The 21850-nt window shown below is 37.4% G+C and overlaps 1 protein-coding gene across 7 annotated transcripts in view; it reads right to left on the reverse strand.

The window, feature by feature from the left end:
• Positions 1 to 3359: 3359 nt before the first annotated feature.
• Positions 3360 to 21850, reverse strand: part of TLK1 (tousled like kinase 1) — a 133696-nt gene continuing 115205 nt past the window's right edge. For all 7 annotated transcript variants that reach the window (XM_038422364.2, XM_043505268.1, XM_043505266.1 and 4 more), the window contains 3 exons: positions 11980 to 12091; positions 11531 to 11638; positions 3360 to 5099 (listed from right to left, as the gene is read on the reverse strand). In XM_038422364.2, coding sequence (XP_038278292.1) covers positions 4923 to 5099; positions 11531 to 11638; positions 11980 to 12091 — 397 coding nt within the window. In that variant the 3' untranslated portion in view covers positions 3360 to 4922. The remainder of the gene's footprint in view (positions 5100 to 11530; positions 11639 to 11979; positions 12092 to 21850) is intronic.

Here is a 21850-nt window from a genome sequence, read left to right on the forward strand (position 1 = left end):
TAAAATAAAATGAAATGAATATTTAAGAAAAAACTTTAAATTCTGAAACAAGCTCAGCCAACGTTAGTAAATAGATCACACATAAGGATCATAAATTCCAGGTCTCCATGAGAACCCATATAACTCTATGCATTGACACCATCCTGGATGGTAAACTTACCCCTCACCTAAACATGGTTACATCTTTTTAACATCTGAAGATCATAAGAATCCTAATGCTGTCTCAGGTGACAACTTTATGTAGCTGCTGTCTTGCACACAAATGAGCCACATTCTACCCTTAGTTATAGCTGTGTAAATTTAGAGTAACTCTACTAAGGTTACATGGATTTACCCTGGAAAAACTGAGGGCAGAATTTGGCTCATATTTACCATCACCTGGCAACAAACAGGACAGTTCAATACTGCTGAGGTGAGCTTCGTAGAGACACACCTATGTTATTTTTCTTGGCCCTCAAGTTTACCCATTCCCCTCCAACCCACCCCCCAAGTTTTCATTTTTCAAGATAGATAGTAAAGTCTGATCAATGCACATCATGGCTACTTAACAGCTATATAGCATGTATCAAGGGTACTTAATTTTAAACACACCTTGCCAACCACCTCTTAAGTCTTTAGGGGTTGCTAATTTTTATGTTTCAGTCTAACTAAAATATAGCGTCCTCCAGGGAATCTTGCTGTTACATCAGTGATTCTGCACCTAGCATCATGCATGACTTGCATACCAAAAGCATACAGAGCTTTGTAATTCTTGAAAGCTCCACTAATTATGCAGCAGTTCACTAATAGCCATAGTGTATGCAGTCAATAGAATCTGGGCAGAAGGCCAGCAATGCAACACAATTCCTATTTTCTTGCTGATATTGCTGAGGTTCTTGGGGCAAACTAAAACATTAACTAGTTTTCCTGAACACTGTGTCTAACAACTGACTGTACAATAAGATGTGGTACATAATGTTCTGCACAGCAGTTTGAACAAATCTGGTATTAGTATCCAAACAGACTATTCTGGCATCTCTGAGGAGCTTGAAAAGGGTGTTTTGTGAGACAAGCCAACCATTGTTAACTGTGGTTAATGTGACCTGTAACAGAACACTATAACCACAGCTAACAATGTGCAGCTTTTCTGATTGACACTCCCATTTCACTTCTAGGTGAAGGCAAAAATTCTATATCTGACTACTTTTGAGATTTATTAGACTTGTTTTTCTAAGGTTCATTATGAAAGTATGTTGCCTACATTTATTTTATTTCTCTTTCCCTGCTAATAAGTCAGATGATGATCTAAAAATTTTAGTGACAGCTAGATACGAGGTAAAACATTTTAAATGTATATCGACTAATTAGGAACATACACAAGCGAGCATCGGATGCATATGACATTCTCTATCATAAGCTACACTTGAAGCTGCAAATGTCAGTACAAACAGAATTTCCCCTCAAACATACTCTACTGAACGTTAGGCACTAGAAGGTACTAATTTGAGATAAAACTGGTTTGTCTTATTGCAAATATAAAATGACTCCATGTACATAGCGAAAGAATAGGTAAAAACAAGATATTATGCCAGTTTAATATTCTCCCCGATTTATAGAACACTTTTAGTCTTGAAGAATCTCAAAGCTTTCTCTAGTCCAGGGATCATTTTTACTATTATAAACTTTGGGGAAAAGAGATGTAAAAAGTCAAAAATTATTTGCCTTCTAATGAGTTGAAAAGAAACTGAACAGGCATTGGTCACTGATAGGACACTGACTTCTAGGCCATTAAACAGCAGTACAGTAATAGGAAAGCAAGTCTTCATTCTCAACCTTTCATTAGGTACATCAAAGCTATATTACAGTGTTGTTCCTGATAAATATCTTTATTTTTAAAGTTTCTGCATTTTCCCATATCAAGTAGTCTTTTCTTCCCCCATATTCTGCAACCTGAGACAGGACCTGGAAGCAGAGCTCATTCTTATGGCTTCCCATTTAGATTGACCTTTAGAGTGAGCAAAGGTACATATAAAGGTCACGCACTGCTCAAAACTCTCCTGTTACCGTGGGCCAGTTTTCAATCACCTTTATTTTCATTTAGCCAGATCTGGGATCAAAATGCCCCATTGAACTGCCTGGGGGAGCTGTAAGGCCTGATTCTGATCCAAACTGTGACACTGTGTATCAGAAGTAACATCAGTTAAGCTAATGAGTTACACAGGTGTAAAAGTGATGTAAGAAAAATTACTGTATTAAAATAGATCACCTAGGAGCCACTGATGCCCAGCTTCAAACTTTGTTTAAGCAAAGTTGGTGTTTTATTGTGTGATGTTTGGGGCTGCAGCACCTTTTCTATGGTACATGGCTAGGAAGAGCCTCTGTAGAAAAGCCACCTGGATGATAATAGTTAAAATGCACTAACTCTGGATCTAGTGATGATATATCCAGATTAGAAAGCTATGTGAAAAGAATAGAATATATTACAGAGCTAGGGCTCTAATCTGTATAAAAGTTTGATACAAAAACTTCAAAAATACAGAAAAATAAACAATTGTGATATGTTCCACCATAGCATCTCACATTCTGAACTGACATCAGGAAAAACTGATGTTGATCATACAGAATAAAGCTAAATTCTAAGTACTTCTGTAATTAACAATCAAATTTCTTCTTCCCAGAGCAGATGATGTTTCAGAGCCTCAAGACTCAGTATGTGTGAAAACTAATTTTTAGGTAACAACATTTATAATATTGTAAGCTGTTTTGGGCAGGAACAGGCTGTATCTTATTACAGGGCCTCCCTGGCACTACCATATAATAGATGTAATACATAATTAACAATCTGAACAACAATACAATTTACTCAATCTTGCACTTTTTTTGTTTTTTTTGCTTAAGCAAAAATACTCCTTGACTTAATTGCAAACATCAGTACAGACATGGTGTGGGAAGGTAACACAACCTTTAGAGTGCCTAGAACATTTCTAGCTATGCCCCCTACTCCAATTCCCACCTGAGCTCAGAGAGCAAGAGAAATGGCTTTGTCTTTGCAATGTGGATGGTACAATGGGGAGAAGGGTCCCTGCACACCTGGGGAGGAAAATCGCTATTTGGACCTAATATGTTATGTTTTCTTCTGTGGGAGACGAAGAGTAGTTTGAAACCTTCGCTTAAGATGATGACTTCTATGAGCCCCACTCACCACAGTATTGCCTCTGTAAGAAAGAACAGTAGCAGTTTACTTCAATACCACTATTGTCTGAAATACTCTGGGACCCTTTAAGTTCTACTGGCTTTTTTGTGAGCAAAAGAATTGCTTTTAGCAGTGTCTGAGAGGTGTTGACAAGCTGATTCCCCGCGTGCAATAACTTTATGCATACTTGAAATTTCAACTGTCATTGTTTATTACTGTTTTGGCTACATTCTCTACAATTTCAGCAGCATCTTAAAGAGACAGTTAATGTATCTTTATGTACAATTAAAACAAAATGGCTTGTAACATCAAAAACAAGAGCCACAGTTTAACTGTACAATATTAAATGAAAACCTGTGGTAATACAGCCTCCTTTTTCTGCAGCATGGACAAAATTACATTTACGTATTCAGCATCATGAATGGGACAGTAAAAGGAATAATGTACGTAAGAGAGACAGAGTTCTGAAGAATAAGTTTCTACCATACAAGGCAGTTAGAAAATGTTTCACATTTTAAAATATCTGTACAAGCCACAAGAAACATTTCCTTGTTGATAGTAACTTCCAGAAATAGAAAATAACCATGAACAACTTCTACATCTAGTATCAATGTGCTCCACAGGTTGAGAGCACAAGAAACCTATTTAAAGATCTGTACTGTATATGTCCAACACAGATTTCTTTTACATGCCTTGATTGTTAATGAATCATCTACTTTTAATCTCTCTATAACGTACAGTTGACTTGCACTTTAAGGAGGTCATCTGATTCTTTTGCAAAAGTAAAAGCAACATAATTTAGCAGCAATTAAAAGCGCCTTCAAGGAGACTTAAAAAAAATACAATATCCAATTAGAAAAAGCCATACTTTAAACATTTGTACAGAAATAAGTTGCTGAAATTTAATAACTGAAAATATGACCTCTGTACAACAATTTACAATAGCCGTAGAAGGGAATTCATCATTATCCTGCATAGAACATCATACATAACCTGTCTGCATTTGGATATATGCTATCATTTACTTTTATCAAAGGCCTGGAAAGTGGCAGTATTGTCAAAACTTGTGACAAGTACAATAAATTTGAAAAATGTAGATGGGTTCAAAATTAGCTATTTGAGGGATAATGTACCAGAAACTATGCATCACCCTTCAAAATCTCAGTGAAACAAGAACACATGGGTTTTGAGGTACAGCCTTTAATAAGGCCAAATAAAAGATTATAATTTTATCTGAAAAGCTTAATACAGAATACAGCTGTGACACTCACTTCTAACTTTGGTTTCAACTACTTGGGAAGTAGGTTTTTGTTTTGTTTTTATGTCCAGACACTGAACCTTTCCTGTGTGTTCAAATTTGTCCATTACTTTTCTTATTTAAATAATGAAAAACTACCCTTCATGTTAGCACTCTCCAGTATCAACCAAATGTACTTTATAAGTATTAAAAAGATTATTTACAGTGTTCCCAAAAAAACCCCAAACCTTTTCTTTACTCTTAAACATAGCACATCGATTTGTGTGCAACAAGCAGTGTCATTCTTCAATGTTTAAAGGTTACAGTCAGAAGGGTATATTTATTCACAGTCCATGATCCACTCCCATCATACAAATGGACACTAAGCAGAAGGACTTCAGTCTGAAAACACAGTAATCAAACTTGTCCTGTGTAAAAACACTCAAATGCTCACAAACTAGTCTGCATTTGGAAACTACAAATATATCATGCCAGTCTTCACTTGGAGAAATTTCAGTACGAAATAATGCTTGAAGTAGGTGGTGTAGGGGATGCTGCCAGCCCAGTCATATGCAAGTTTCCTGAAGAATTTGATCTTCTCATGTGAGGGAGAAGATAAGGATCGTTAGCCAGCTGGTGGACATCAAATCGATCCTCTTTGCGGTAGGCTAAACAGCGTCTGATAAAGGCCTAGAAAAGCAGAGGGGAAAAAATTACTAGTATTCCAAACAAAATGAATGCTGCTTATGAGCCAATTCTTCCTCCAGTTGATTTAACAAGTTCTAAACAGTTTAAGAGGAGTTGTTGTTTTCAAGCAGCTCAATTCAGCAAGACAGTGTAATTTGTATCTAACTAGTGGGTCCCCACAATTCTACAACACTTATGTCAAAATGGTAGGAAGGGTACAGCAAATGCAGAGCAGACAGAATTCTATGGCAACTTTCAGTGAAGCCTCTGGCATTTCTATGACAATATTAGCTTGTAACAGCAATTTTGAAGATAATCTTCCTTCTTCTGCCTACAAGGTTTTTTCATATTAAGGATTACAAAACTGAAAAACCTCTTGATTTTCCCACCACCTACATTGATTCAAAGTTCTGCTTCTGTGCTCTGCCTTCCCTTACTCTTGACGTTACACCAACCATTTCTCAATGACACTTGTTTACATACTTGTTATCTGCTAGCATGTAACAACGAATCTAGTGTCACTTAAAAAAAATCTATCTTATTTGAAAAATTTCATAAACAGGTAAAAACTATGGAATCCACATTTTACATGAAAACAAACATCCTTCAACACAAAACACATTACTGTTCTGAAATATTTGCTACCAATAAATTGAAGCAAGTGCAGAATGTGGAGAGAGAATGCATGTTTGCCAGTGGGTTTCTATGGTCCTTCCAGATACATGCTTATTTTTCCATTCAGTGATGCTAGAAGGGTTGTTCTCTCTAGCAGATTTAGTGATGTTCTCTGTAATAATGAGGACAGCTATGGCAATGTTCCAGAAATAGGATATTGGCACTGGTGGGTGGGTGGGAAGGAATCATCTTGGTCCATTTCAGAAAGATTGAATTTGGGAGGCTCTGTGGCAGTGAAATTAAGTAGCTGTCAGACTGTGCTAGGATTATTGAATGTGTAATCAAATATATTTTCACAAGATCATATGGCATGTAAGAAATTAGCATCTTCAAAATTTAGAAGATTTCTATAACTTTCCTTTGTGGAAACTGTAAGAAATTCTACTGTGAATCAGATGGAGAGTAGATGAGAAGTTGATGAAATTATTCCATTCTAGTTGTCTTCTGTAAATTAAGAAGGTTTTATCATACTGGTTTGCCTAGATATGCGGGAATCTAGCAAAAAACTACCCTTGATGGTGCTGGAAAGGCCCTGTACCTCTAAGAATCCTGTATTTAAAAAAAGTTGGCTGAAAAAATCCCCTCACAGCAAACTCCCAGCCCCCAACCTACTTCCCCCACCTTACATAACTAGGCTTGACAAAATTTGATTTTTTTAAAAAATAATTTCCATGGATAATATTGATTTTTTATTTTTAAACATTTTTTTTCCCATTTTTAATGGATTTAAAGTTTTACAGTTGGGAGACATCACACGGGAGGATCAGAAAATAATTTAACAACAGTGGACATTGAGATTCAAAAACTTAAAGCTTAATAACATTAACACACAAATTGTCAACATCATATTTCAAAATATAAAAACTAAAAAAATTCTTAAATCAATTCTTGTAGAAATCAGTTCTCTAGAAGCATTTTTCTTACCTTGCTTACCTATACATTTCAATCATCAATGGAAATATTTTTTGTTGATTCATGTGTAGTTAAATTAACATTTACCGATAAACATCTGACCCTTCCAAGCCTATATATATTCTATAATCAACTCAGAATCCTTCTCTGTACCTCAGAATTGTTAAATACTAAGGCACTGTCCAGTCTTAAATCCCAGTCTTCTGCCATTAGTCCCTGAGTCCAATGCCCAGCATCAGGCTACACATTAATTTCCGCATCCTAATAAGGGCTAGGGCTTTGGCATTCAGTGATGGGTAATCCCTATCACCAGTATGTAAAAGGACATGCTTTCCCTATAGCGCCCCCTACTGGTCAAGTGTGGCTCTGCAGAGACCTACCTCAGTTTCCCCTTCTCTCAGGGCTCCTTAATAAACTCCACACAGCCTTCTGGTGATGAACATTATCCTGCCTGGGACTTTATCATCATAGCCCATTCAAAATGAGCCTCTAAGTCCCAAAATAAAGTCCATCACCACAACACAAAAAGCTCATACTCAGCTCTGGTACCTTCAGCCAATCCTGGAGCTGTTTTTTTCTCTAAATCTGCTCTGCACCAAGCAGCCACTACCTGCCCTTCCTAACTAGAGTTCAGCCTTCTTTAACACTCTCTCTCCGGATCAGAGAGAGGGTCAGCAGTCAACCCTCCACTGCTGCTGTCCTGATCTTCCCCTAGTTATTCCTTGGGGCAAGGTTTTGTTTTTAAATCTTTGTGCACCTATAACAGTATAAACAACAACAACAACGTAATGCAAAAGAGAGCTAAACACAAATAGGAAGAAAATGACAGGAGGACCGACCTTAAAGTACAGTCACACACTGAAAACTGACTGTAAAAATATCATCAAGAATATCTATGTTTATTTAATCTAAATAATTTTTAGATCAGATTTTCAGTTTACAATGTGTTTTTTCCAACTGCCAGGTCTGGCTTCTTTCTTGCTTCTACACTGCCATCAATAGAAAGTTTGCAAATGCATGTTAGTTTACACTTGACGATGGTGTGCATATCAGAAAAGAATTCTCTCATATATAGGTATAGTGGATAATCAATGCTAAAAACAGTAAAAGATGAGTAAAAATTATTTTTTGTCACTAATGGAAACAAATACTACTCATAATACAAACAGAGTAATAAGTTGCCAGTTTTAAATAGCCATTTTCTGACTATAACCACATTTAAATAGCTGTTGCCTCATGTTTTCCTTCAATAAATTCAATCACAAAAAACATCTGGGTCAAACTAAAAGGTAAGGGGCATAAACTATTAAAAAATGTAAGGTTATCAGTCACATGCTGTTCTCATATTGTATGTGCCTGTGTCCATTAACTGAATACAAGAGACCCAATTTTTCCAAAAGGAGAACAAAAATTAAAGGACAAACAATTCTTTTTGAAATGTCTACATAAAATTTATGTGACCCCTAACTGAAACTTGCTCTATATGAAATACCTTTTAAGAATATCACCAACAGAAATGTATGCAGGCAAACCATAACAAAAAGGCTCATTCCAAAAAGATTCACATCTTCTTGGAAAAGTAGAGTGGGGCCGCTTAACACTGAGGATGGAGTGGAGGTTAAAGATAATCTAGGCATGGCCCAATATCTAAACAAATACTTTGCCTCAGTCTTTAATAAGGCTAAAGAGGATCTTGGGGATAATGGTAGCATGACAAATGGGAAGGAGGATGTAGAGGTAGGTATTACCATATCGGAGGTAGAAGCGAAACTGAAACAGCTTAATGGGACTAAATCGGGGGGCCCAGATAATCTTCATCCAAGAATATTAAAGGAATTGGCACCTGAAATTGCAAGCCCATTAGCAAGAATTTTTAATGAATCTGTAAACTCAGGAACAGTACCGAATGATTGGAGAATTGCTAATATAGTTCCTATTTTTAAGAAAGGAAAAAAAAGTGATCCGGGTAACTACAGGCCAGTTAGTTTGACATCTGTAGTATGCAAGGTCCTGGAAAAAATTTTGAAGGAGAAATTAGTTAAGGACATTGAAGTCAATGGTAAATGGGACAAAATACAACATGGTTTTACAAAAGGTAGATCGTGCCAAACCAACCTAATCTCCTTTTTTGAAAAAGTAACAGACTTTTTAGATAAAGGAAATGCAGTGGATCTAATTTACCTAGATTTCAGTAAGGCATTTGATACCGTGCCACATGGGGAATTATTAGTTAAATTGGAGAAGATGGGGATCAATATGAACATCAAAAGGTGGATAAGGAATTGGTTAAAGGGGAGACTGCAACGGGTCCTACTGAAAGGCGAACTGTCAGGTTGGAGGGAGGTTACCAGTGGAGTTCCTCAGGGATCGGTTTTGGGACCAATCTTATTTAATCTTTTTATTACTGACCTTGGCACAAAAAGTGGGAGTGTGCTAATAAAGTTTGCAGATGATACAAAGCTGGGAGGTATTGCCAATTCGGAGAAGGATCGGGATATTATACAGGAGGATCTGGATGACCTTGTAAACTGGAGTAATAGTAATAGGATGAAATTTAATAGTGATAAGTGTAAGGTTATGCATTTAGGGTTTAATAAGAATTTTAGTTATAAGTTGGGGACGCATCAATTAGAAGTAACGGAAGAGGAGAAGGACCTTGGAGTATTGGTTGATCATAGGATGACTATGAGCTGCCAATGTGATATGGCTGTGAAAAAAGCTAATGTGGTTTTGGGATGTATCAGGAGAGGCATTTCCAGTAGGGATAAGGAGGTTTTAGTACCGTTATACAAGGCACTGGTGAGACCTCACCTAGAATACTGTGTGCAGTTCTGGTCTCCCATGTTTAAAAAGGATGAACTCAAACTGGAGCAGGTACAGAGAAGGGCTACTAGGATGATCCGAGGAATGGAAAACTTGACTTATGAAAGGAGACTTAAGGAACTTGGCTTGTTTAGCCTAACTAAAAGAATGTTGAGGGGAGATATGATTGCTCTCTATAAATATATCAGAGGGATAAATACAGGAGAGGGAGAGGAATTATTTAAGCTCAGCACCAATGTGGACACAAGAACAAATGGGTATAAACTGGCCACCAGGAAGTTTAGACTTGAAATCAGACGAAGGTTTTTAACCATCAGAGGAGTGAAGTTTTGGAATAACCTTCCAAGGGAAGCAGTGGGGGCAAAAGATCTATCTCGTTTTAAGATTCTACTCGATAAGTTTATGGAGGAGATGGTATGATGGGATAATGGGATTTTGGTAAGTAATTGATCTTTAAATATTCAGGGTAAATAGGCCAGATCCCCTGAGATGGGATATTGGATGGATGGGATCTGGGTTGCTATAGAGGGTTCTTTCCTGGGTGTCTGGCTGGTGGATCTTGCCCAAATGCTCAGGGTTTGGCTGGTTGCCATGTTTGGGGTCAGGAAGGAATTTTCCTCCAGGGCAGATTGGACAGGCCCTGGAGGTTTTTCGCCTTCCTCTGTAGCGTGGGGCATGGTTGACTTGAAGGAGGCTTCTCTGCTCCTTGAAGTCTTTGAACCATGATTTGGGGACTTCAGTGGCTCAGACACGGGTGGGGTTTTTCATAGGAGTGGGTGGGTGAGATTCTGTGGCCTGCGCTGTGCAGGAGGTCGGACTAGATGATCAGAATGGTCCCTTCTGACCTTAGTATCTATGAACCTAGTCTCTAGAGTTATTAAATTATGTCTACTTTTCCCTCTTAACCTTCAGAGGCAGAATCTTACTTATTTGAACAAGATTCCACATCGCTCCTACTTCTACGCCAATTGAATTCCAAAAGATGTATTCCTTACATTGTTACATTAATTATTTTCGAACACTGGAAGTAGTGCCCAATCCCTTTTCCTATTGCATTGTTTTGAACCAGCACTGAGTCTTTTGCCTGAGTCAAGTCACTAATATCCAGAATAAGCATAAGAACAATTTTAAATCAAGTACCTCAGATTTATTTCCCCCCCTTCCCAATTTCTAGAACCTAGTTTATGGTACACGTATCCACAGCTATAATCACCAAAGCCATTGGAATCTCCTTTTATCCTCACTTCTCTGTAGAATCTTGAATAATATGTCCAGGCAGAAGCAGTTAGACATTTCTTCCAGTCCCAAAATAATGTGTGTTTTTAAATGTACGGATCTCTGCCCTGCATGCCCTATGGCAGCCCAACTATTTTGATATTCTTGTCCCTCCTGAAGTTGATCCGATCTTGAAAACATGTACTACTTAATCAGCTTAGAGTTAATGTGTCTGGTACATTATGAAGTTCAAAAGGAGCAATGGTAGAAGGCATTTTCCAGATGCATTCCAGCAGTGATGCTGGTTTTTCAGATTGAGAAAATTAGGTAACAAACATCCACTACTTTCAGAAGCCGCCCGTTACAAAACAAACTTTTAATGAAATGACTTAATTAGATAATACAGTGAGGCAGCCAGAGTCTTCTAGGGAATAAACACCAAAAAAAGACAGCATCAGTGATGACAGTTTTTGAGAAGGCCTGGTTTGAAGCACTTTGGAGTCCTTTTGGGGGAAAGGCACTACGTAAATGTAAAATGATGAAGTAAGTCTTTCCCAGATTACTTTTGGGCATCTGACCCTGGTTAAGTCCCAAAAGAGATATATTGTACAAAAAACTGAAATAATTTCAAACTGAAAAGAGAGGCTGTAACCAGAGGATGTAACCTGTCCATTGTGTCTTTCCCACTTACATGGTATTCTTAAATTAGTGGTAATTTTATAGCTTGCTTCTAAAGTAAATACTCTAAAACCAATCAATAAATTTAGTATTTGTTTCATGCTACTTAATTAGGTTCTAAGAAAATTTACCTTGGCTTCATTGCTTACAACAGGTTTAACTGGGAACTGGACTTCTGTGGCTTTTAATATTGTGTTTTCTTGTAGGATATCTTGTTGTGATTGATTATGACCAAATGGCTGAAAAATAAATTCAGATAAATTTCCTCATGAAGCATTCAAGTATCAATTTCAGTGACAACATATCTTCACTCTAATTTATGTTATTTTAAACTGTCTGTGTGCTCACAAAAATATCTAACACCAGTTTTAAGTAAAATTACATTTTTATGTCAGGCTAGACTATTTGTTCCTCTACCTCTTGTTTGAAAGAGACATCAATGAACATAGTATCAATGTTCAGAAACTGAAGTAACATTGATTTAAGGTCTTTATGACCACAATTTCAGTGCACAGTGGAGATATACGTAGAGAAGCTTGTCTTAAAGCTGTACAAGGTCTTTAAACACATTGCGTCTCACCTTTCTTCCATAAAGACACTGGAAAAAGATTACTCCAACTGACCATACATCAACCTTGTTTGAAATCTTTGGCGGCTCTTTCCCAACTACAAAACACTCTGGAGGCAAGTACCTGTAAAACCAAAATCTTGTCACTGCAAGTAAGCCCACAATCTTTATAACATGTTCAAACGCAAAGTTATACATCTGACTGCACCTGATTCTTTAACATGGGTACAGTGATTTCAAGTCTGTGGGTTTGTTTTTTGTTTTTTGTTTTTTTTTTTTAATATCAAGAGTGACATTGTAATTTTCAATTTTCCATAGTGTCAGACACAGGTAATAGAACTAATCAACTATATAGTGAGATTTCAATTTTTAGAAAGTGAAGTTAAAGTTAAATAAAATAGACCCTATTCTTTATCTCATATTCCTAGGAGAGGGCAAAATAACTAATGCCTGAGATACTAATTATTTAGAGATTGGGGCTCTAGACTGGATATATACTCCTCCTTTTTTGTTGCCTGTTCTCACAGGAGGTAAATAAATTAAATATGTATTTTATTGAAATGTCTATGTAAATCACAAGATTGTTTTCTACTTATGTAACCCTTTCATTACTGTCCCTTCTTCACACCTGATGACCTACTGCAATGTATTGTATATCAATTAAATGAAAATACACTGTATAGTACACACAGTAGATAGTGAATAATTTAAAAGAGACACAATGAACATAGACATTCAGCTTCTGTACATGACAATTTACATAAATTCCTTATGAAGTAACTCTCACTTCAAATTATCTTACAGCATTTCCTTCTATGAATCAACCTTTTCAAGACATACTAGGAGACAGAAAACAGCTAGTTTCTAAAGAAAATCCAATCATTTTGGCAATGTGATGTGTTGAAACTTGGTAGTGGTATAAAGGTCATGGACCCTACTATTTTTTGAACTTGTACTAATTTATAATGTAATTAATGCACAAGGCATTTCAGACTAGCTAGAGGTCAAGGACCAAAATTTTAATAACAGATTCCCCTAAAGTTAAGCACCTAAATAAATATTGAGAGGCTTAAGTAGATATAACATCAGAAATAGTTCAAGGTGCCTAATATCTCTAAAAAATAAAGCCACTTATTTAAGTGCCTAAATATGGAATTAAGCACCCAACTTTAGGCTCCCAAGATTGAAAATTTTGTCAGGTGATTGTGTGTGTATGTATTGTATAAATGACTGCAGGCATTATTATGCCAGTAACAGAACATTAATATACCAATAATTTTAAAAGATGAAACACAGCAAATAATAAATTATACCAAAATATTGGGCCAAACTGAAACATTAATGAAACAAAACAATGTATATATAGACATTTTTACACAAGATATATAGAGTTGTGGACTAGAGAACACCTTTAGCCTGACACAGTGACTAGAAAGTGAAAAAGTCAAAATCAAGTTGTAGAGAGATACCACAATGAGTGAAAATAATCCTAACACATCCATGTTATTTAAAATTTTCATTTGGCATAAATATTTCCAAATATTAATGTGCGTGTCTCTCTCCCCCTCCTCCCCCTGCCATATGGATATAGTATTTCCTAACTACCGAGCGCTTGACTTTGCAACCTAAATTATGTTTTTTCAATGTGGGGCGTTTTGTGTTTCGTTAGCTAAAGAAAAAGGTAAAAACAAATTCTATTATTTAAAACTTAGTAAACGGAAAAAGCTACAGAACTGATAGGTACAGTGTTGACTTTTCTGTTTAAAATTAAGTTTGAGCCCTTGACTTCTTTCCTTCCTGGAGGTAAACTAATGAAAAGAGGCTAAGCGCTCAGAAGAGTTGGCAGATAATGGGCTGGCCAATACTACCCTCCTACTTACCCTTCACACCCACTAGCAGGATTGAAGGGCTACTATTGCAAAGAGCAGAAAAGCCAAAAGCCCTTTCAGAACAGGGAGGTACTGGGCACAGCAAATGCCAGCCAAGAAGTTTCTATAAGCAATGAAGATACTCACTGGGTTTCCTGTTCTGTAGGCAGTTTTATCACAATAGCTTTTTGTAAAAGTGCCTGAGTGCACAAGAGAGAAGAGCTGGTTTATCCCCAGCCTTCATTACAACCAAACAGATACACTGGTGGGATGTCTCTGGGCCTCCTACCTACCTACTGAAGTTAGGATGTGAGGGAGGGTGTGAGTGTAATTTCCCTCCTTGGGGTATCTCAGGCTGGCTGTTCCCTGCCCTACAGCTGCTAATATCCTCAGTCTTTAAGAGCGATGGTGTTTCCTACTACCTCCCCACGTGGCTTCCATGAGCAAGTCCTAGGGCTTGTCTTGGTTATAACATTTTATTGTGTTAGTTAGTTAACCTGACTCTTAAAAAGCACGTTCCAACACAATTTGGACCATGACTTTGCAGTCAGTACAGACAAGGGCAAGTTCTATTTCACATTGTGTCAGCTAATCTTGATTCTGTTCAACCATGTCTTGGTGACAATGCTGAGTCTAACTTATCCTTTTCTACAATGACTACAAAACTGTGGCCAGTATACTGTTAACTAACTCTTTAAAGTTATATTCTAACATGATTAGATTTCATAGCAAACACAATTCTCCAAAGTGCTCCCTCTTTTCTCAATAGGTGTGGGGCTTATTCCTGAAACCAAGTAGTATTAATTAAGGGGTATTCAATTTCTGGGATTAAAGGTGGCACAATTGACAAGAAGGGCTTTAAACCAGGAGATGAGTGGACAAGACTGGGAGAGACTCGTGACATCTCCACATCTGGCTCAATACACTGGAACAGGAAAATCAGCTAAATGAAGATATAGTAAGTAGTAGAAGAACATCACAAGGAAGAAAACCATGTGAGGTCTGAGGAAAACAACTGAAATGCTTGTACACAAATGCCAGGAATCTGGACAATAAAATGGAGCAATTGGTGCTACTGTGCAGAAGTGAAACCAGATATAAGGATTACAGAAACATTCATGACTGGAATACAGGTATTGAAGTGTATGTGCTGTTTGAGACAGAGAGAGAGAGAGAGAGAGAGAGGAATAAAGGTAAGGGTTGTACGTCAACGAAGTGGTACACTAAAGAAATACAAAGTGATTGTATGGACAAAACAGAATCTGTTGGGTCAAATTCACTTTATGGAAGGATTGTAAAAAGAGGGTCTTGTTGTGATAGTATCAGAGGTCTGCTATAGACCCTCATGGTCAGACTTGCATATACACAGAGATTTCCAATATTATTAGACACAAATACGTTTGGGAACAATAATAATGAGACTAACTTCCTGGATACAGATTGGAGAACAAATGTGCTTAATATTGGTAAGACCCATGTAATACTGGATGTGATATGTGATAGATGACAGTTTTCTTCCTCAAATAATCACTGAACCAACAACAGTTGATGCAATTTTAGACTTGCTTTTGGTAAGTAGTGAGGACATCAAAGAAGAGCAAATCATAGGAAATAACCTTGGATCAAGTGATCATGGGCTAATTCAATTTAAATTAAATGAAAAGATAATCAAAACCAGGTTGTCAACTATAATTTTTTATTGTAAATGGGCAGATTTTGGTCAATTAAAAGAATTAGTTAAAGAAGCCAACTGTAATGAAGAACAGAAAAAACTTAAATGTGGAGGTGGTTTGGAATTTCTTCAGATCAACTATACAAAACTATCTGAAATTTGCATCACAAGAAAAGGGAAAAAAACTTGTAGGGAAAGCCTACAGACCCAGCTGAATGAATAACCACCTTAAAAATTTATTAGGAGTAAGCAGAGAACCTATAGGGAATAAGAAAAGGGGTTGATCAGCAAAAAAAATCTACATTGTGGAGGTTAGAAAAAGTAGGAGAAAAGCGAGAATTACCAAAAGTCAAGCTGAATTAGCTCTTGCCACAGACATTTAAATAAATAAGTTTTTTAGTTATATAAACAGAGACTATGGAAGGATGAGGTTATGCAGTGTGGATGGGATGGAGATTAAATATAATCTAGATACAGCCCAAAAACTAAATACATAATTTGCCTCAGTTTTCAGTAAAATGACATTACAGGATATTTATATGTGATGGAAATGAGTGTCAAGAAGTGGAAATTTCTACATCTCAGGTGGAGGAAAATTTAAAGATCTTATTGTGCTCAAATTGGTGGGACCAGATAATTTCCACCCCAGAATACTGACACAACTGACATATGACATTGCTAGTCCGGTAGCAAGGATATTTAATAAATCTGCCTATTCAGGGGTAATGCCATATGACTGGAAAATAGCTATTTAAGAAAGGGAAAACAAGTGATCTGGGCATTTATAGGCCTGTTAGTCTGACTTCAGTAATATGCAAAGTTTTAGATCAAGTTGTGAAGGAAAGAGTAATTGCATTCATAGACGTAAATGGTAAAGGAGATATAATGCAATAAGGGTTAACAAAGGCAGAACATGATAGACTGACCTGATTTCCTTCTTTGAAAAAATAACTGATTTTTTAGATAAGGGAAGTGCAGTAAACCAATACACTTGGACTTCAGTAAAGCATCTGACAACAGTATCACATGAGAAATTATTTTTTTAAATTAGGGAAGATAGGGATCAGTACAAGCATTGTAAGGTGGATAAGTAATTGGCTGAAGGGGAGAAGGCAGTGGGTTATGCTAAAAGGTGAATTACTGGACTAGAGGGAGGTTACTAGGGGAGTTCCTCAAAGATTAGTCTTGAGGCCAATTTGGTTCAACATTTTTATTAATGACCTTGGCATAAAAAGTATAAGTGTGCTGATGACATTTGCTGATGACACAAAGCTGGGAGGCATCGTCAAAACAGAGGAAGATTGGATTATTATACAGGAAGATCTGGATGACATTGAAGACGGGAGAGAGAGAAATGGGATAAAATTCAATAGTACAAAATGCAAAGTCATTCACTTAGGGTCCAATAATAAGAATTTCTGCTTTAGCTGGGGGCTCATCAGTTGGAAGTAATAGAGGAGGAGAGATACCTGGATGTGTGGGTCTATCACAAGATGATTATGAGCCACCAGTGTGACACAGCTGTGAAAAAGGCAAATGTGATCCTAGGAAGTAGCAGGTGAGGCATTTTCAGTAGAGATAAAGTAGTATTAATGCCATTGTGTAATGCACTGGTAAGACTTCATTTGGAATACTGGTACGATTCTGGTCACCCATGTTCAAGAAGACTAATTTAAACTAAACCAAGTGCAGAGAAGAGCTAGTAGGAATAAGGAGGACCATAAGGGGAATGGAGGACCCATCTTATGAGAGAAGACTGGAAGAACATAGCTTGTTTAGTCTACTAAAACAAAGGCGCAGGGGAGATATGATTGCTCTCTAAAAATACATTAGGGGATATGATTGCTCTCAGGGAGGGTGAAGAGCTATTTAAGCTGAAGGACAATGCTGGCGCAAGAACAAGCAGATATAAACTGTCTATGAACAAATTCAGGCTTGAAATCAGAAGAAGGTTTCTAACTGTCAGAGGGATGAGGTTCTGGAACAGCCTCTCAAAAGGAGTTGAGCGGGCAAGCAACTTTATTATTTTTAAGAGAGAGCAAAATACATTTATGAGAGCTACCGTATGATGAGGTTGCTCGTGGTGTAAGGGGGAAGGGCTCAATTGCCCTGGGGCTCACTTTTGGTTTATGTCTTATGCATCTGAAGCTCATACTTCAGGGTTTCACCTGGCAACGAGTAGGAGTCAGTAAGGGATTATTCATTTGCCCCCCAGTATATTTTGGGTGGGTGTTTTTATCTCCTTTCTTTGAAACATTAGGGAGGACCCACAGCTGGAGATGATATATTGGGCAGGGCTCTAAGGCAGCATCAAGCATTCTCTCTCTCTCTCTGTCCCCCCCAGGTGCTTGGCTAATTGGTTCCTGCTCACATGCTCAGAGTCTAACCGATTGTCATATGTGGGGTCAGGAAGGAACTTTCCCCTAGGTCAGACTGGTGGTGACTGTGGGGTTTTTTTTTTAGGGCTGTCGATTAATCACAGTTAACTCACACGATTAACTCAAAAAATGAATCACTATTAATTGTAGCTTTAATTGCACTGTTAAACAATAGAATACCAATTGACATTTATTAAATATTTTGGATGTTTTTCTACATTTTAAAATATATTGATTTCAGTTACAACACAGAATATGAAGTGTACAGTGCTCACTTTATATTTTTTAATTACAAATATTTGCACTGTAAAAATGATAAACAAAAGTAATAGTATTTTTCAATTCCCCTCATACGAATACCATAGTACAATCTCTTTACCATGAAAGCGCAGCTTACAAATGTAGATTTTTTTGTTACATAACTGCACTCAAAAACAAAACAATGTAAAACTTTAGAGCCTACTAGTCCACTCAGTCCAACTTCTTGTTTAGCCAATTGCTAAGACAAACAAGTTTGTTTACATTTACGGGAGATAATGCTGCCCACTTCTTATTTACAATGTAACCTGAAAGTGAGAACAGACATACAAATGGCAGTTCTGTAGCCAGCATTGCAAGATATTTACGTGCCAGATATGCTAAACATTCGTATGCCCCTTCAAAGCTTTGGCCACCATTCCAGAGAACATGCCTCCATGCTGATGGCGCTGGTTAAAAAAATAATAAATAATAATAAATTGTATGTCTCCTGCTCTATTGCATTCTGCCATATATTTCATGTTATAGCAGTTTCAGATGATGACCCTGCATGCTGTTCGTTGTAAGAACATCTTTTTCACTGCAGATTTCAAACACAAAGAAGGTACCAATGTGAGATTTCTAAAGATAGCTACAGCACTTGAACCAAGGTTTAAGAATATGAAGTGCCTTCCAAAATCTGAGAGGGATGGGGTGTGGAGCATGCTTTCAGAAGTTTTCAATGCAGAAACTACAGAACCCGAACCACCAAAAATGAAAATCAACCTTCTGTTGGTGGCATCTGACCCAGATGATGAAAATGAACATTGTTATTGAGCAGAACCCATCATCAGCATGGACGCACATCCTCTAGAACGGTAGCTGAAGCATGAAGGGACATATGAATCTTTACTGCATCTGGCATGTAAATATCTTGCAACACCATCTGCAACAGTGCCATGAGAACGCCTGTTCTCACTTTCAGGTGATGTAACCAAGAAGCGGGCAGCATTATCTCCTGCAAATGTAAACAAACTTGTTTGTCTGAGCGATTGCCTGAACAAGAAATAGGTCTGAGTGGACTTGTAGGCTCTAAAGTTTTACATTATTTTATTTTTGAATACATAATTCTATATTTGTAAGTTCAACTTTCACGATAAAGAAATTGCACTATAGTACTTGTATTAAGTGAAATAAAAAAAAACTATTTCATTTATTTTTACAGTGCAAATATTTATAATAAAAATAAATATAAAGTGAACATTGTACACTTTGTATTCTGTGTTGTAATTGAAATCAATGTACTGATTTCAATGTATTGAAAAAAGTGGAAAACATCCAAAATATTTATATAAATGTTATTTCTATTATTAACAACACGATTAATCACAATTAATTTTTTAATTGCTTGACAGCCCTAGTTTTTTTGCCTTCCTCTACAGAGTCTGGATGTGGGTCACTTGCCATGATTATTTAGTTGCATCTCATTTAATCATTTCCCTGCCACTGTTGGGGCCTTGAGCCCTGGTGTACCTTGGTCTCTCCTATTCTCTGTCTGTGGCACTGAATAGGCTACTCTCCTGTGGGTTGTAATATTTTGGTCTAATTTTGGTTGTTGGGTTTAACGTGCAGGTGCTGGATGGTGTTGATGGCCTATAATATGAAGAAGGTCAGGCTAGATGATCTGATGGTCCTTTCTGGCCTTAAACTCTCCAAGTAGCAGGAGAAGCGGGTACTCCCTCCACTTCCCACATATATTTTTCAAATAAATAGTCATATGAAGATATAAACTGGCCATGCCCTTCATAGTTTTTGGGCTTTTGCATAAAGTGAGAGGTCAGAGTGTGTTCAGTCTTACTTTTCCATAAGACTTTTACACTTGTGCTGATTTGGGAAATATATTTTGGCATGCATTTTTTAAAATGCTTCATTTAGGACATATGCTGCAATTTCACTACATGGTAATGAAGGTTTCAGATACGCATGTGAGAAATGCCTAATTCTCAAAGGTCCTCCTAAGGGTCTAACCTACTCTACACATTTTAATTAACATACACAACACTGGAAAACACTCCATAACAGTTTTATACTAAGACAGTAGATTTATGCTATACGTACATATGTAATAAAAATTGCAATATATATATATATTATCCCTACACATATAGTATGGCTGGTCAGTTTTCTAGTCAACTGAACCTTTAAGACTAAAGGAATTATTTTAATGTGTGCATATACATGGTCTATCTGAAGATGATAATCTGGGGATCTGAAGTTCTTGGAATTGATAACATTTCTCCCAGTAGGATTTCCCAGTGCTAAGCATCTATGCAAACCCATCACCCCTGGGATAGCTGTCATGAACTACCAAAAGCCAAAGGGTTTAATATATATTTTCTTCTTGGAAAACAGATTCATAGATACTAAGGTCAGAAGGGACCATTCTGATCATCTAGTCCGACCTCCTGCACAGCGCAGGCCACAGAATCTCACCCACCCACTCCTATGAAAAACCTCACCCATGTCTGAGCTATTGAAGTCCTTAAATCATGGTTCAAAGACTTCAAGGAGCAGAGAAGCCTCCCTCAAGTCAACCATGCCCCATGCTACAGAGGAAGGCGAAAAACCTCCAGGGCCTCTCCAATCTGCCCTGGAGGAAAATTCCTTCCCGACCCCAAATATGGCAATCAGCTAAACCCTGAGCATATGGGCAAGATTCACCAGCCAGATACCCAGGAAAGAATTTTCTATAGTAACTCAGATCCCATCCATCTAATATCCCATCTCAGGGGATTTGGCCTATTTACCCTGAATATTTAAAGATCAATTACTTACCAAAATCCCATTATCCCATCATACCATCTCCTCCATAAACTTATCGAGTAGAATCTTAAAGCCAGATAGATCTTTTGCCCCCACTGCTTCCCTTGGAAGGCTATTCCAAAACTTCACTCCTCTGATGGTTAAAAACCTTCGTCTGATTTCAAGTCTAAACTTCCTGGTGGCCAGTTTATACCCATTTGTTCTTGTGTCCACATTGGTGCTGAGCTTAAATAAATTCCTCTCCCTCTCCTGTATTTATCCCTCTGATATATTTATAGAGAGCAATCATATCTCCCCTCAACCTTCTTTTAGTTAGGCTAAACAAGCCAAGCTCTTTAAGTCTCCTTTCATAAGTCAAGTTTTCCATTCCTCGGATCATCCTAGTAGCCCTTCTCTGTACCTGCTCCAGTTTGAATTCATCCTTTTTAAACATGGGAGACCAGAACTGCACACAGTATTCTAGGTGAGGTCTCACCAGTGCCTTGTATAACGGTACTAAAACCTCCTTATCCCTACTGGAAATGCCTCTCCTGATGCATCCCAAAACCGCATTAGCTTTTTCACAGCCATATCACATTGGCAGCTCATAGTCATCCTATGATCAACCAATACTCCAAGGTCCTTCTCCTCTTCCGTTACTTCTAATTGATGCGTCCCCAACTTATAGCTAAAATTCTTGTTATTAATCCCTAAATGCATAACCTTATGTTTTCTGAACTAAAATGGTGATTCTTTCAGAATGTTCAAATATATATCCTGGCTGCTGCCTTCCTGGAAGATGATGAGTGAAGTATAAACTGACTTCCACAGGAGAAGTAAAAATAGAAACATAGGAATTACCATACTAGAAGTAATCAAAGGTCCTCCTAGTCCAATTTCATTTTTCCAACACTTTGGCGGGAAAA

Source organism: Dermochelys coriacea, chromosome 11 (genome assembly GCF_009764565.3).
Source record: "Dermochelys coriacea isolate rDerCor1 chromosome 11, rDerCor1.pri.v4, whole genome shotgun sequence".
NCBI classification, from domain to species: domain Eukaryota; kingdom Metazoa; phylum Chordata; order Testudines; family Dermochelyidae; genus Dermochelys; species Dermochelys coriacea.